Here is a 15,051-nt window from a genome sequence, read left to right on the forward strand (position 1 = left end):
TGAATCTGACTTGAATGTCACCTCCGCACTCCTTCCCTTCCCTTCACATCCCAGGACGATCTCTGTACATGTTGCTACCTTTCATTGTGCCACGCAGGAAAACCCACATCAGATCTTGTATATATTGGTGTAGGATTTTAAACAGTGATCAGGTCTGGAGCTTGAACTCCTCAAGTGTTTTGAGCTTTATTTTATAAAACCTCCATTTGCTCCACATCAGTCTCAATGTGTTGGAACATTATCATCTGGCTGTAGGAAAAAAAAGCAGCCATTAGGAGAATTGAAGCAAAATTATTTTTGAGTTGTGAGCTTTTTTTTTTTTTGGTCATAGTATGTTTTTCTTGAATCTGTGGTTTATTATTTTTCTGTTGTCTTTTTGCACATTAATCATGTTAATTGACCACTCGATGCTACGACTGTGCCTCCTGTCTGTAATACCTGTACATTAAACCAAAGACAAAACACCAACAGAGCGATGGCAGCAGAGGACAGATTGTGAAACTCCTCTTTTTAATAGTTTGTTCTAACTGGACTGATGAAGGTGTTTATTATGAGCCTGATACCGGCAGAAACAATGCAATATTACTTGGCTGTTTTAAATTCTACACACAGTTTTTCTATGACGTTGCCGTGAAGCTTGGCCAGTTTAAAGTTCTGTAAAAACTGTTACGTCAAGTTATTTGACAGTTTTGTGTATCGACATGAAATCTGTATCTGCATATGAATTTTTCTCGAGGACCTCTTACCTACATTGATTTGTTTCTTCATGATATGTTTGCTATTACGTGTTATCATCATATTAGCTGAAGAACAATGAGGTCAGAGGTCATGAGCTGTTAATGGTAGTGGGTTTGTATCAAAGATTTTTTTGACATGTGTGGTCTATTTTTTTTGTATAAAAACATGTTTCATCATTCTCTACCTGATCTTCAGCCTGTTTTATTCCTTTTTGAGAGACTATATCTTTACTGTGCAACCTATTTCCTGTTGTTCTGGCTCTGCTTCATGCAGTGGACTTAAAAGGAAACAACTGAGACTGATTGACTTTTAGCTTTAAAGCTAGAAGCTTTGGATGAACTATGGGGGCATGCAGCTCTATACTTTAGTCAGTGTGTACATCTGGTGTGATTTGTAAAGTGGACAAAAAAATCACTCTTGTAAGATTTGAAAATGTTTGATTTTGATGCCTCCTAGTGGTGGAAATAGAAAAGACTAATGAGCTGAAAAGCATCCAGTTTTCACAGGGGACAGTCTCTGAATACTTTGAGAACTGCTAAAATCATTTTTGTTTGTTTTAAAACAAATCTGGCAGAAGATCGTGGAAGTCTGAATGGAGCCTCGGTTCAGAAGCCAGAGTGACTCAAATGTAATTCAGTCCTGTGGTTCCTGTGGGACGTCACGTTCTGCCAAATATGACAGAAGAGGGAATCATCGACCTACTGTTTAGGATCAGCTGCAAACACAGAGTGAACATCATGAAACTATTCCATCTTAACACCTGACCAACAAATCCCAAGGAATCCATCATGTCAGAGTTTTTTTAATGTAAAAATACATGATCAGGTTTCAGCTACAAATCCATGGTTACTGTTCGATATGAGTTCAGCATCAACAATTTACAACCCACTCCACCTACAAAATGAATATTAGTCTAAAAAAGTAATAAATATAAAATGATGTAGATAAAAATGTAAAAAAAAAAAAAAAAAACCATGTACCTGACTATTAAAGTTTAGACAACCAAGTTTCTCTTGTAATACTTAAAAAACCTGAAATGTTCGTTTCAGGAAGGTTCAATAATCTCATTCAACACATTAATGTAACAGGAGGTGAAGCAACTCAGTTTCACCCTTTTGCAGGACCGACCTCAGTTAAAAGTGCGATTACATTGTGTGGAGAAAAAGTACTGGGTCCCCTTGTTTGTTAAGTCTGCATAGAGAGAACCAGCTGCAACCATGGAGTATCCACAACAAACGTTCTGTAATACTGAGTGAGTAAATGTAAACTGTCAACTTTAAATTTTCTCCGAGAAGGAGGCAGCGACATTATTTAAAGCCACAATCCTCGATGGGGATCGACAGCCCACTGCCCATTCACTTTGGTTGTTTAAAGGATGAGGTTAGATCACTGTCATTACCGTCCGTCTGTAACAAGCTTATAACAGTGTACGCGCAAAAATGTATAGAAATGTACTGAAGAGTGAAACAGATAATGACAGTGTCAGTGCATCTCACTGTGCTTAGAAGGCATCTAAAGTTACATTCCTTGTAAACAGCAAAACAGAAAAGGCATTAAAAAGTAAGGATTGTGCCTTTAAAATAATCATGTAGTATTCCCATGATTCGTCAGTACACACCCACGCTTCAAGCGATTGATCATATCTCTCTTACACTCCTGTCCAGGAAACGTGACGTCATCCCAACATTTAAACGCTCAGTCTGTGTAAATGTCAGGAAATGTTCTAATATAAATAACACGGCTTCCATGTTTCCCTTCTCAATACTCACAAGTACAGTATCAAAATACAAATATTTAAAAAGAAAACACCATCTAAAAGTCAACCCACAATCCCTCTGGAGGGTTTCGTAACCATGGCAGCAACAGGAGAGTCATGGTGCAGGCATGGCTTTCGCCTCGACACCATCCCCAACAATTCCTCACCTTTGCTACTAAAATACTCCATAAATAAAAGTTGTACTAAAAATAGAGTTTTCCTTTTCATCAGCATAAAAATACTTAAATCCAGTGTCTGTCATACAACCACCTTGCCCTTGATGTCCAGCTTGTTGTTGTCACTTGTTTTGCTGGTCTGCTCCTCTGTGAAAGTGATGTAGGAGTAGATCAAGCTGCCCGCAATACTGCAACAACAGAGAGCCGCCGTGTCACAGTCACAAACCAGATGACAAGCAAAGCAAAATGTAAATGAATGGCAGTGTTTAAGCTAAAAAACTGATGAGATGTTTTTCTTTGTAAAACACTGAACAATATGAGACTGGGGCCATTTTACAGATTTACAGATTGGTAACCGTGGTAATTGGGGTTAGCACCTGATTTAGGAAAAAAGCCTTTATAGATGAGTAATTTCTAAATCATTGTTTATGCTAATTTCAAATAGGAAAAGTGTTTTACACAAACTTTATGGGGAACTGTTTGACTTTCACTTTCCACCATGTAGCTAACTTGTGTCAGACATATCGCTGCTCTTTTATTGCTGTTACACAACCAGTGAAATGTCAACAGGCTGAACTTATTGAGACTTGTCTGATGACACACACCAACGATGTGTTTCAGTTTGATGACAAAACGCATGTAAGTGGGTACAGACCATGATGCTGCAGTTAGCCGAGCGGCTAGGACCAGCTGTGGAGGGGCCGACCTGACAACATGAGGCTCAGATCTGCTTTGTTTTTCTGTTCTTTTTCATTATTTGTTTCAATAAGAAATGTAGCTTCAGTTGAAGCTCAAAATCCCATTTTCTACTCTCCCTCTCTTAAGGCTTGAGATAGGAAGTCTCTGTGATACGACGCTTGGTGTTAAGATTAACGTTAGGGGGAAAACCTTCATGACTGTTGAAGGCAAAATGAGAAATTGAAAAACATGTTGTTATTTGTCACATCAGTGTTGAGGTGAACGTGTTGCAGCAAATCACAGATCATGAAATTTCACAGCAAGTTTCAGCATGTAAATATGAATTCCTGCAGCTGTGTGACACAATGTCAGATCTACAGTATCTGTGTCGGCATGGACCTTTTCCTTTTCCAACTAATCTTATCCGAGTGAGGCTGATCCAGAGGTCATTAGTTTCACAGGGATCAGGTCATAAACCAAAGTATTGGACATATTAAATCGTTGTCACAAAAGTCAGTGGATGAACAGTCATTCAGATAAATCCCCTGGGAACCATGAATGTCTGTACAAACGTACCCTTCACAGAGGGAAACAACACTGTATGATAATACGGTATTTACACTTCCCCTTTATGTTTTTATTTAACTGACTCAATCTGTTGTGTGAGTATTCAAGTCTACATGGTGTAAAGCCTGATGAATGAGGAGGAAGTTTCTGCCTCGGCCCCAGAAACAACTATTTAAAAAGAATCTATGAAGACAACTGTCACATTTGAGTACAAAATCCAAAATAAACTATTATTTCCTACCTGATATTCAAACCTATGAAGTTAGTCCAAGAGAAAATGTAGTCTCCACTGAACACCATCCCGATGTATGTGACCAGGACGTTCTGCAAGACGGAGGGAATATGAATCAGGTTTGTGTGTTTTAGTGCTTGACTGTTTCTTCATACAGCTGTGCAGCTCACCTTGATGCAGCCCACGATGGTGGTTGTTAAAGCAGAGTTGTACTGTGTGCAGAGCACTGTGGAATACATCAGAACAAACCTGCAACACAATATGCCATATTACTCACAGCTCAAAACTTGAGCGAGCATGAAATCAGATTTCTCAATGTTAATGCAACAAAATAAAAACAGTTGAGATTTCAGCCACTGATGGAATAGAAAGTTGTTGTAATCCAGATGTTCATTTCTGGCACAAAACACAATCCTGTTTGCTTGCACGCAAGCATGCACGTCACACATAAACTTCAGCTTCTGTCTTACCCCATGATACATGAGAGGATGAACTGGCTGAGGAAAATCATATCAGACCAACCGTCATATTCCACCGCCTGACGAGAGAGGAACATCATGAGAAACAGAAAGAAGTACCAGTGAAAACAGACACATGCATATGAAAAGCAAAGAGAAAAACAGGATTAAAACTAGACAGATTGTGAATTCAAGTCGAGTCTGATGTGGCATTCAGTGGAAGAAAGAAAATTAAGATTGACTGAGCGTGGAGGAGGAGTTCAACACATTTTAGGGAGTTGGTGCAACTAACACTTTACAGTAGGGTCCAAAAGTCTGAGACCACGAAGGAGAAAGTGTCCTCAGACTTTTGTAGCCCATGTACATACTAATACAAATTCAGCACTGAGCTTTAAAAGGTAGTAGTCTGTATCTGTGCTGTGGTTAGTCAGTGGAGGGGAGTTGTAGGCGCTGCTGTAATAACTCTACTAGGTGCATAATAGCAGCTTTGTGCCTCTCTGGCTGCTGGGCCCCAGCTGGGCAAACCAGAAGGTCTCTGCCAACACTGACCAACAAACAGACTGCTCATATTTACAGCACACGCCCAAGCCTTCACATGTGTGCAGTCACTTCAATTTAGCAGTAAACCCTGTAATAACTAATCACTACCAAGGCCATGAGCTCACTTCAATGACTTCATTTTATAGTTTAGCCACAGTCCAATCAATCATTGTCAGAAAGTGACACCTATAAAATCTTATTTTTTTAATAAGGATAAGTAGAAATAGATCTTACAGACGGGACAGAACAAACAGAGGAAGAGTCAAACAGCTTACCTTCTGCATATCTCCAGTCACATGAGCCAACAGCAGCGTGGGAATTATCATAAATAATGCATTATAATACAATAATCCATACTTCCCCAACTCCTGTGAGAGAGAACACAGGAATAGATGGGCAGGGAGCAACAGGAACATGAAAAATAAGCAGAGCCAGAACAGAGAGGGTTATTCACAAGTCTTTCAGTACATTCCTCACTAACTAGCACACAGATGTCATGCGTGGCCGGCCCACTGCACAACCTAGAACCTCTTGTTAGCATCCGTCTGATTCTGTTTCACGTGTCTCCATCTTTCACTCTCTCGCAATATCAGTCACACACCTCTCTGTTTAGCTCGGTGCTAGCAGATGGTGCTCCACAGACATCACAGACTAAATCTGGATCCAGTTCTGCCTCTGCTGTAATGTGAGAGCTGAGCAGTCTGCTCATGTGACATCAAAACCGACTAAAGCGAGCTACGGGCCATTTCTAACTGGACAGTCAGGCAGTTATTAACCAGACTGCTAAAAGAATTATGCAAGAAAGTGTTTAAAAATAATATAGCACAGCAGCACAACTGCTTAAACAGTGATAATTAAATCCACTTAGTGGGGAGTGAAAAGAACCGACTCGACACATGTTCCTTTGAGCCGGACTCTGAAGGACAGTTTGGGTTCTCTAAATTCACCAACATCAGCTCAAGGCCAAAAACAGCTCCTACCCAACAATGGCAACTATTCATCAGGTGGTTCAGCCCCATACCTTCGCATCTAATTTTTGTTTCACATAGGCTCCGTTGGCTGCAGTCAGCACATCGTTCAGGAGGATGAACACGTAGCCTTGCAGGTCAAAGGACAAGTCAGCACTACGAACAGAGACAAGATAGAAAGTGTTCAGTTAGCTGCAGGCGTGCTCTGTTCAACTACAGATATACAACATGTGTCTAATGACCCTGAAGACCATATCATTTAAGTGGGCACATATATCAGGACGAGACCACCCTTTGTAGTGAGGGTAATTCTGCTTTGGTTAACAGCGGGGACACCTGGATGGAGCAGAGCTTACCTTGCGGCTATGAACGCCCCGAGGATCATTGTAAATACTGTCAGTTGGACTGGCCTGGAGAATTTCTTCCTGCCAAAGGTCAAAGAATAGCAGAGCAATGAAATTCAATCTGAGTGCTTTGAGCTGCAAATAAAAGCCACCAATACAGTACAAAGAGAAAGGCTTGGTTTTCTTCTACTAAAGCCATTCCCCGCTACATTCAAGGACCAGTAAATCACCAAGAAAAGTGGGTTATCTGTCATGCGCGATCTTACTTTAGCAGAAGTCCCTCAGCCAGCATTGTGAATAAAATGGAGAACCTCCTGAGGACAGTGAACATTGGCAGGCTGGTGGAAGAGAACATAAATTGTGATGGGAAATAGTCTTTTACTTGGCAAAACATCAACAGCCATGCCCAATGAGCTCATGATGACACTGAATGAACTTTCATCATCATTCAGCCGGGGCAATGTAGACTTACTTAAGCCTTTTGGTTCCAAACAGACCAGTGATTTGATTTCCCACATAAAGAAGAGGTAGAGGAAACGTCTAGAAAAAAAACATATTTAGGCATTGAGAGCAGAAAGGACTGACCAGACGAGTAGATTAAACCACGCAGATAAAACTGAACCAGGAAAACACGTCAACGTCAATTCCTTTGCTCCAGTGTCTCAGGTGTTTAAATTTTCTGATTTATGCTTGTCTTAAATGTAGTGTGACCAGATGTCCCTGATTTCTAGGGACAGTCCCTGTTTTTTGTGGCCTGTCCCTGGTTGGAGCTGTCCCCGGAAATGTCACAGTTTTCAGCTTTTGTAATTAAAAACAGAAGTCTAGCGTTGCGCTTGTTTCAGCCAGTGGGGGGGGGGGGCTGGCTGCTAGCTATAGCAGCTTCAGAAGCGAAGCTAAAACCATCAAAATAGTTATCCAATCAGATGTTTCTGATTCTTTTTTGTTGTTGTTGTCTCTAGGGTAGAGAAAAGGTTAGCTGCTCACCCATTGGTTAGGGGTTTATAACTAGGCAGTAAACAAAAACAAACATACTTCAAACAAACTTCAAACTACTTCAGAGGTAGGGAGTCCTCATTTTATCAGTCGCCCTACACAATAGTTTATTACAGTGCAACAGTTACCATGGTCACAATACATGACTGTCCACCTTTTTATTTCATAGGTAAAAACATTGGATATTTTAATGATATATTGACCGCTGAACTGGAAATGTCCCCGGTTTTAATTTCAGAGATCTGGCCACTTTACTTAAATGACAGTAAACTGAACATATTTGAGTTTGTAAAACAAGACGGTTGATGGTCATTTTCATTCAAAAACAAGGGGTCTCACCTTTCGAGGTATGGTCTCATCAAAGTCCGGGAAGCTGATCACCCTCGCAGCCTTGCCCACCCACAGCACAAGCACAGTGGCCAACATCTGCACACACACACACACACACACACACACACACACACGCGCGCGCATTCACTTGAACATTAGTCTTAGCTCAGGATAGTGTTTGGTAACGTAAAAAAAAAAAAAAAAAGGCAAAATCCTTCAACTTACTTGTCCAATTCCGACACATATTGAAGAAGGGAACCTGAAACAGCAGAGTTGAGCCCCCGTTAGTGCCAGTGAACTCTACAGGCTGAGCACAGTCACCTCGTATTTAATATTTAAAATATAACAGTCTTGCTAAATGCTAACGTGAGTGGAGCTCTCCTGTCTCCAGCCACTAGCTGCCCTCGCTAGCATAAAGTTGCCGTTAGCTAATAAGCTCCTCCGCGACCAGCACAACTTCCAGTAGCTAGGTTTAGCTAACACGGTAGGTTTGTTTTCCTACTACAACCGTCAGAGCCGTGAGCGAAAACCGTTACCTGTAGTTAGTGAGGACGCTTTTATTCACCACGACGATGAGAAACGAGCTGAGACCGTAAAACCCCGCGGCGAACAGCTTCACGAACACCGTCAGAGGTTTGTCCGCCATCCCCCCGACAAGTTCTCATTCCTCTCTGAGCGTCGGTGTCGGCTCTACCCCTGCCATCGCTGCTCCGCTTCTCTCTCTCTCTCTCTCTCTCTCTCTCTCTCTCTCTCACACACACACACACACACACACACACACACACACACACACACACACACACACACACACGCGCGCGCGCGCGCGCGCGCGCGCACACCACAACTTCCGCCGCCTCAAGTCTGAAACTCACAGGGCACATACAACAATTTTTGGGTTAATTTTCCGCCTGTGTGATTTACACCAGGACACTGCGGTTTGCCGGATTATCTGACCCGGGTCACACACGGAGCTGAAAACAACACACTCTGCTTATTTATTACATTTGGGAAACACATTTAAAGCAGGAGCTGGGCGGAGATGTTTATCTTCTCCGCAGCTGTAGTTTTAGTCCCACATTTTCATCTGCAGCACTTCCTGGTGTTTAACCTTACATGTGATCTATATAGTCCAATCACAAGTTAACAGGTCCATTGATTATTGGACCTAAACTCAATTTGGATTACAAAAAACTAAAAACCCACAATTATTATCATATTTACATTGTGTGTATTATTTGTCATATTGAAAAATAAGGTTGGAGTTGCAGCAGTTGTATAAAAGTGTTCAACCACAAGATGGTGGCAAATAATTGTTTAAGGATTGGACCATAATCAATAAGTTTTTTATATTTACAGTATCATCAGGTCTCTAGTTTGAAGATGATGCTTCATTTGCCTCAGTGTTGGAAATAAGTCACAAAAATCAGGCTTTAGTGATTGTTTTCTCATTTTAATTACTCATTCATAACATATTCAAGTTTTGTTCCTATTAGAAATTGGAACAATTTCATTTATTGACAAATGTCCAGCCCATACAAATATGTACTGTATGTTTATTGTAGACATATGTTACATAAATATATGTCCATCCCAAAGTTTGTCAGTATATGTTGATATTTTATACAGTAGGGACCAAAAGTCTGAGACCACTTTCCCAGAATGTTAAGATGTTTAAAATTAATGAGGAATTAATAAGAAAATTATGGTTGCAACATGCTATACAATTTAAAGATAAATGCATTTTATAGATATTTTGAATATGTATACATATACAAACATTGCTATGTTTATTTCATATATATATAACTTATATCCAGAGGATGTAGTTACATATATACATACGGAAGTATGTCGTATATTACTTTTCTGCAGGAGTAGTGTATTTGCATGAATACAGCAACCACACAAAAAGCCTTCAACATACTGTTACTCCATTAAGTAATTAGCGTCCTTCACTTTTTTGCACACTTTATTGTGCTGCGGATTTTATTTTAAATGACAATGCTGGTGCCATTTTGGCCAATTAATCTACTCTCAATAATCAATAATGACCGAGTAGGAGAAGGAGAACCTCTTCTGGCAGCAGGTAACTCTGGGCACAGCTCCACACCTGGATTTAACAGTTTATCCCAGTCTTCCCGTCAGTTACCACTGAAAAGCAATATACTGTAATTTATTATTTTAAATAACTTGAATTATTGTTACATGCTCCTCGTGACTTTACCTGTGTTTTCACGCTGTAAGAGATTTCACATGGGATCTGTTATTTAAGATTAGAGCCACATGTTCTGCTGCTGATTCAGCTGCACACACTGTTGAAGTGCGATCTGCAGCATGTTTTTATCATTAACTGAACTACCATCCCCCACATTTATGAATCCAATGGGGATATGTGGCATTTGCATTGTCATTTTTCCTCTGCCATTTTGTAACGGGGGAAAAAATAAAACATTTGCGGAAGACATTTTCCTCTAGAGAGAGGGGAGGAGGCATTTAAGCTTCAAAGCTTTGATCTAATTATAAAATATCAGTGAATGAGGGCCAGCTTCCTGACCTGACCTTGCAACGACACATGTGTATTTTGGCAGGTGGTTGTGGGATAACAACCTGACGTGTCCATGATAAGAAATGTGTCCCTGCATGTGCCACGTTGTCTAACAGTTGTTGAATCAAACCCACATTTGTTTCCTTTTTGAGGAGCAACAGCAGGGGACATCTGATCTGAGCCATGTCTGGACTGAACGCATCCCTGGGTTACTTCGTGGCTGTTGTGATTTTTGCAGCCTCAGTTCGAACGCTCGTTAGAAAATGGCCTCGTTTTAGCTTCATCTTGGAGTTTGCCTCATCCTTCATGCTGGTGGCATGCTGGCTGGAGGTGCAGACCATTGTAGAGGTGGGAGAGTGGGCTGGGGGCTTGGGTCCTGATGTGACTGTGACCATGCTGTTTGTGTTGCTGCTGACCCACGGTGTGATCTGTGGTGGCATGTCAGGGAATCCCACCCTGGCTGTGCAGGGGTTCCTGCAGCTGGAGGCCACCACCCTGCTCACTCTGCTCACTGTTGTAGCCCAGTTTCTCGGGGCCCATCTGGCCCTCCTTGTGGCCGTATACTACTGGGGCCTGGAGCTGACAGACATGCACATGATCAAAAACCTGATGGCTAGAGAGTGCAGCACATCTCTGCTGGTCTCTTTGCTTCAGGGTTTTTTCACAGAGTGTGTTTGTGCGCTCATCTTTCACCTGGTCCACCTAAACCTGCGCCGCAGGTCTGCTCTGATCAGGGTTCCTCTGATCGCTGTCCTCCTCACATTCCTGTCCCATACAGGTAAGTCTGATCCCACCTTTCTCATCCCTGCATAAAAAAGCTTCTAAATTCTTACAACAAAACTTTATATTTGTAAATATGAGGAAATGAGAGCAAGAAAAAGAACAGGAATGAAATGAAATTTTAAAACATTTGAAAACTAAATATCATGAAAATGAAAAAATCAGTGTAACACACACACTCTTCTCTCTGCCATGGCTCAGTGCATCAGAGATCAGTCTGTGCACCCCCAGAGAATTCAAACACTTTTAGTTATTTAGCCTGAATCAGCTGCAACCTTTCCTTCCACTGTTCACATTCTTATTAACCAATTATGTCTGGATCAGGGTTGTGCCCCAATTTATGCTTTTCCTTCAGTACACTTCTGTTTGTATCAACATTAAATGAGTTCCTTGACCTCCATCTTAATGTAAGTCATGCATGTCATCATCTGCTTCCTCCCAGACCCCATGAGAAGCCCATGTTTTCATGTGACCATACTCTTTTCTTGTCATGCAAAGATTTTCTCTCAGTTCAGTTTTTCTGTTTTTATTGCAGATGTTTCAAAGACAACACAATGTCATTTCAGATTTTTGTGTCTGCTTCCTCAGTTTGATCACTAAAACATAGAGCAACAGACATAAATCTTATTTTTCCCGTTCCATTTTCCAGCCAGAGGCTACACCTCAGCGTACATGAATCCATCTCTGGCCTACGGCCTCACCTTCCACTGTCCTGGATTCACCTTCACAGAGTATGCAGTGGTCTACTGGCTGAGTTCTCTCACGGGTAAGTTATTAAATAAATCAAATATACATGCATTAGCTGACAGCTCCTTGAGAGTGAACACACTGTTCAGAGCGACTGTCTGTTTTCCAGGAATGACTCTGGCTCTTCTCTTGTACATGGGACACATCCCGAGGATTTTCGCCAAGAACCTGTTTTATTTCCAGAAGACACGATTCAGAGTGCCAAAAGGAGACAAAGCAGAGAAGAAGAAACAGTGAGAGAAACTACTAGAATCTTCCCTTTTAGCTAAGTACTTGACGACAAACGGCAAAGAGATGTTTACGTCATCTTAACAAGTCTGTGTAGACAACCTAAAACATTCGACCAAAATAATCCTAACTGAAATGAATGTACTTTTTCCATCCTTGTCTGCTGTTTTCAATGATCAATAAAGTTTTTCCTTTGTAACAAAACCACTTTCAGCAGCACTTCTTTGCTACATGAGGGTCATCTGGTGGCATCACTAAGAATGACACTTGATGTAATAAAAAAATAAAATCATACAAAAAATAAACTAAACTAAAGAGAAACATAAGTCAAAAAACAGGGACTGCTGCTACGTGCTGGCAGCGCTCTGTGTAGCGCCGGGTTCACAGGATCGTGACCCACAGGGTTCTGGGTCTTTTTCCTTGGTCTGTTTTGGCTGGTTTTTAGCAGAGCGGCCTGGATCTGTAGAGAACAAGGAAGAAATCATAATGTTCAGTACAAAGCGTTTGCCAACAGGCAACCTCCAGGGCTGAAACATGAAGCAAACAGTCGTGCTGAAACCTGCAGTTCCTCTAGTGGCCACTAGAGTCTGGCTCCAACAGTGAGTCAGTCCCCATAGACTCCCATGTTAAAATGTCCAACTTTACAGCAGAAATAAACATGTTTACAGCCTGGTACAAAAACTGTTTTGGTCTCTAGAGCTAATTTCCTCCTTCATGACACCTGTTTATATAACTCACCTGTTTACATTTTATTAAGGACTAAAGTTATGGAGGATTGAGGGCGTGGCCTATTTGAGTGACAGGTGGGTGAGCAAATCTGCCACAAACAAAGTCTTGGCTCTAAACATCCCTCCTCTTTGCCCATTTTTGCATTAGCTGGGAGTTAGGGGCGGAGTCAGACACTGCCAAGATGGCGACGGTGTAGCAGCTCACTCTGAGATTCAAAAGGTAGGAGGCTACATCCATCTTTATTTACAGTCTATGGTGTTGGCCCTTTTCAAGTCTGCCTCAGTGGGAGTTGAAAAATATGAATTTGCTGCTTGTTTCTAATTCTACTTTGGCAGCCAATTTACAGTCTTATAACTATTTTAATCTCACAGTCTGTTTTAACATTAAATTTAGCACGGCTACAAAGATTTCACACCACATACTTAATGCTTCTTCACACCATCCTCTGAGAAGCTGAGGTGCAGTGTTATTTAAAGGTTTGTCACCTGGTTGCTTCTGCTGCGCCAGCTGTGCCTCGGGACGATCGGCCCATAAACAATAATCTGGATTATTCAGCAGCGCCTTGCTCTGCCCACAGCTGAGACACCTCACCACTGTGAAGCGAGTCTTTCTCTTTTTTCCTGAGAAAACAAAAAGAAGGTTAGTGATTCAAACTGACAGAATGTTTATCTCTGAAATGCATGAATAAACTAGCTCAGTAATCTTCTGGAATATCTATCACTCAGAACACAGTGCATGGTAACATGGGAAAAGTAAACAGCAGTGTTTATGCTGTGCCTCTAAATGGCAAACTTACTTCGTTGTCTTGTTGTAGCAGTTACACCAGGGATGAGCAATGAGCAGCACTTCTTGCATAATGTTCTCTTCACTGATGGGTCTCTGCAATAAAACGAACCATTAACTGACACTGAAAAACACATTCATGCCCTGAGAGGTGGAACTTCATTCGAGTTAAGGCTGGTTGTGTCTGAAGTTTTCATTTTTTCAAATTCACCACACCTCTGAAAAACCAACAATGTGTTAATCTGTCTCTCTGTACTTTCTGATTCAGCCACCCTGTCTGTGGCTCTCATCCCAGAGTCCATTGGTTCCTACTAAGGATGCTTATCTTTTAAAATGGGTCACAAATATATACTTTTAGTTTAATAAAAGGTGCAGTAATTTCCAATAAACATTCCACAAGTATGGATTAATATTTACTGGTGGATTAATATGTATTTGGTGCACTAATGAGTATTAACAGCAGCAGGATGGTTCATGTGGAACTGACAAAAAATAAACTACACTGAAGTAATATGCCACCAAGTGCAATGATGTGGCTCTTTAATAGTTATTTGCACAGAGGAATATATTGTTTTATATCAGACTTTGAGTACAAGGACAACATTTGTCTCTATGATCAGTTCATGATTGGTTTTGGTCTTTTAATGGGACAAAAATATATATTAGTATATCAACTGCCTTATCCAATAAAAAAAGAGCGTCAAATTAGCAAAGTTAGATAAAAAAAAATCAACTGATGTATAAAATTAAATAAAACAAAATATAAATATAAAAATATGAAATCAACTGTGAAGCCTGAAACATAAATAAATAACGCGAGTTTCCATTAATGGGCACATTTCCCCTGCCTATTAAACCGTATAAATAAAAACAAAAACAAAAACAACACATAAACCATGCTGCTTTACTTAATTGGAGCAAGTGACGTAACATGGCTCACAATCCTGCCTTCAAAATAAAAGTAACAACAGACCAGCAGCTCTGCATGATAAGATTTAACTTACTGTCTGAGAACTAATCGTCTTGCAATGGTCTTCTGTGTGAAGCAGTAGAAACGAGCCAGCTCAACGTTTTCTGAGTTTTCAGATAAAACACAATGTGCAGCCTGTAGAGGAATAAGACCGTTAGATCGTTAACTCGTTAGTTACCGCTGAGCGAGGTGGCTACTTGCTAGCATGTTAGGCCACGTGATTAGCGATTAGCTTTAAATTTAAGTGTTGGTTCCGTACCTGGTATAAATAGTTCAGTCTTTGATAAGCTTCTTTGTCTTTCAGGTTTTGCGCCATTACGTATAAAGGTCAGAAAGAAACAGACTCTCAGCTCCGTCGTGATGCGAGTAAACTTTGAGCTGCTACAGCCTGAGCTCCGCCGGTAACAACCGTTGCACTTCCGGGCCACCCCTTCACAATAAGAGCGCCCAAAAAAAAAAAATTCTGTGAGACTACTTCAAAATAAAGAC

General features: G+C 40.9%; 3 protein-coding genes across 4 annotated transcripts; 1 reads left to right on the top strand and 2 right to left on the bottom strand.

The window, feature by feature from the left end:
• Positions 1-1,524: 1,524 nt before the first annotated feature.
• Positions 1,525-8,523, bottom strand: LOC130171281 (UDP-N-acetylglucosamine/UDP-glucose/GDP-mannose transporter-like). Its single transcript, XM_056379220.1, has 12 exons — positions 8,317-8,523; positions 8,006-8,039; positions 7,790-7,876; positions 6,930-6,997; positions 6,724-6,795; positions 6,470-6,538; positions 6,167-6,269; positions 5,421-5,513; positions 4,618-4,685; positions 4,318-4,396; positions 4,157-4,239; positions 1,525-2,858 (listed from the first exon to the last, which is right to left on the bottom strand). Exons 1-12 carry the CDS (start codon positions 8,424-8,426, stop codon positions 2,753-2,755), a joined length of 972 nt encoding a protein of 323 aa, XP_056235195.1. The 5' UTR covers positions 8,427-8,523; the 3' UTR covers positions 1,525-2,752.
• A 511-nt stretch (positions 8,524-9,034) lies between these two features.
• Positions 9,035-12,099, top strand: aqp12 (aquaporin 12). Of its 2 annotated transcripts, XM_056379223.1 has the most exons (3): positions 9,035-11,103; positions 11,755-11,871; positions 11,962-12,099. In XM_056379223.1, the coding sequence occupies exons 1-3, from the start codon at positions 10,509-10,511 to the stop codon at positions 12,087-12,089; spliced, it is 840 nt and encodes a 279-aa protein (XP_056235198.1). In that variant the 5' UTR covers positions 9,035-10,508; the 3' UTR covers positions 12,090-12,099. The 2 variants fall into 2 exon arrangements, with proteins under 2 accessions (XP_056235198.1, XP_056235196.1); XM_056379221.1 differs by having other exon boundaries at positions 9,144-11,103; positions 11,755-12,089.
• A 305-nt stretch (positions 12,100-12,404) lies between these two features.
• Positions 12,405-14,994, bottom strand: rpp21 (ribonuclease P 21 subunit). Its single transcript, XM_056379228.1, has 5 exons — positions 14,822-14,994; positions 14,597-14,697; positions 13,606-13,688; positions 13,295-13,429; positions 12,405-12,540 (listed from the first exon to the last, which is right to left on the bottom strand). The coding sequence occupies exons 1-5, from the start codon at positions 14,876-14,878 to the stop codon at positions 12,428-12,430; spliced, it is 489 nt and encodes a 162-aa protein (XP_056235203.1). The 5' UTR covers positions 14,879-14,994; the 3' UTR covers positions 12,405-12,427.
• Positions 14,995-15,051: the final 57 nt, after the last annotated feature.

This window comes from Seriola aureovittata, chromosome 6 (genome assembly GCF_021018895.1).
Source record: "Seriola aureovittata isolate HTS-2021-v1 ecotype China chromosome 6, ASM2101889v1, whole genome shotgun sequence".
Taxonomy (NCBI): Eukaryota; Metazoa; Chordata; class Actinopteri; order Carangiformes; family Carangidae; genus Seriola; species Seriola aureovittata.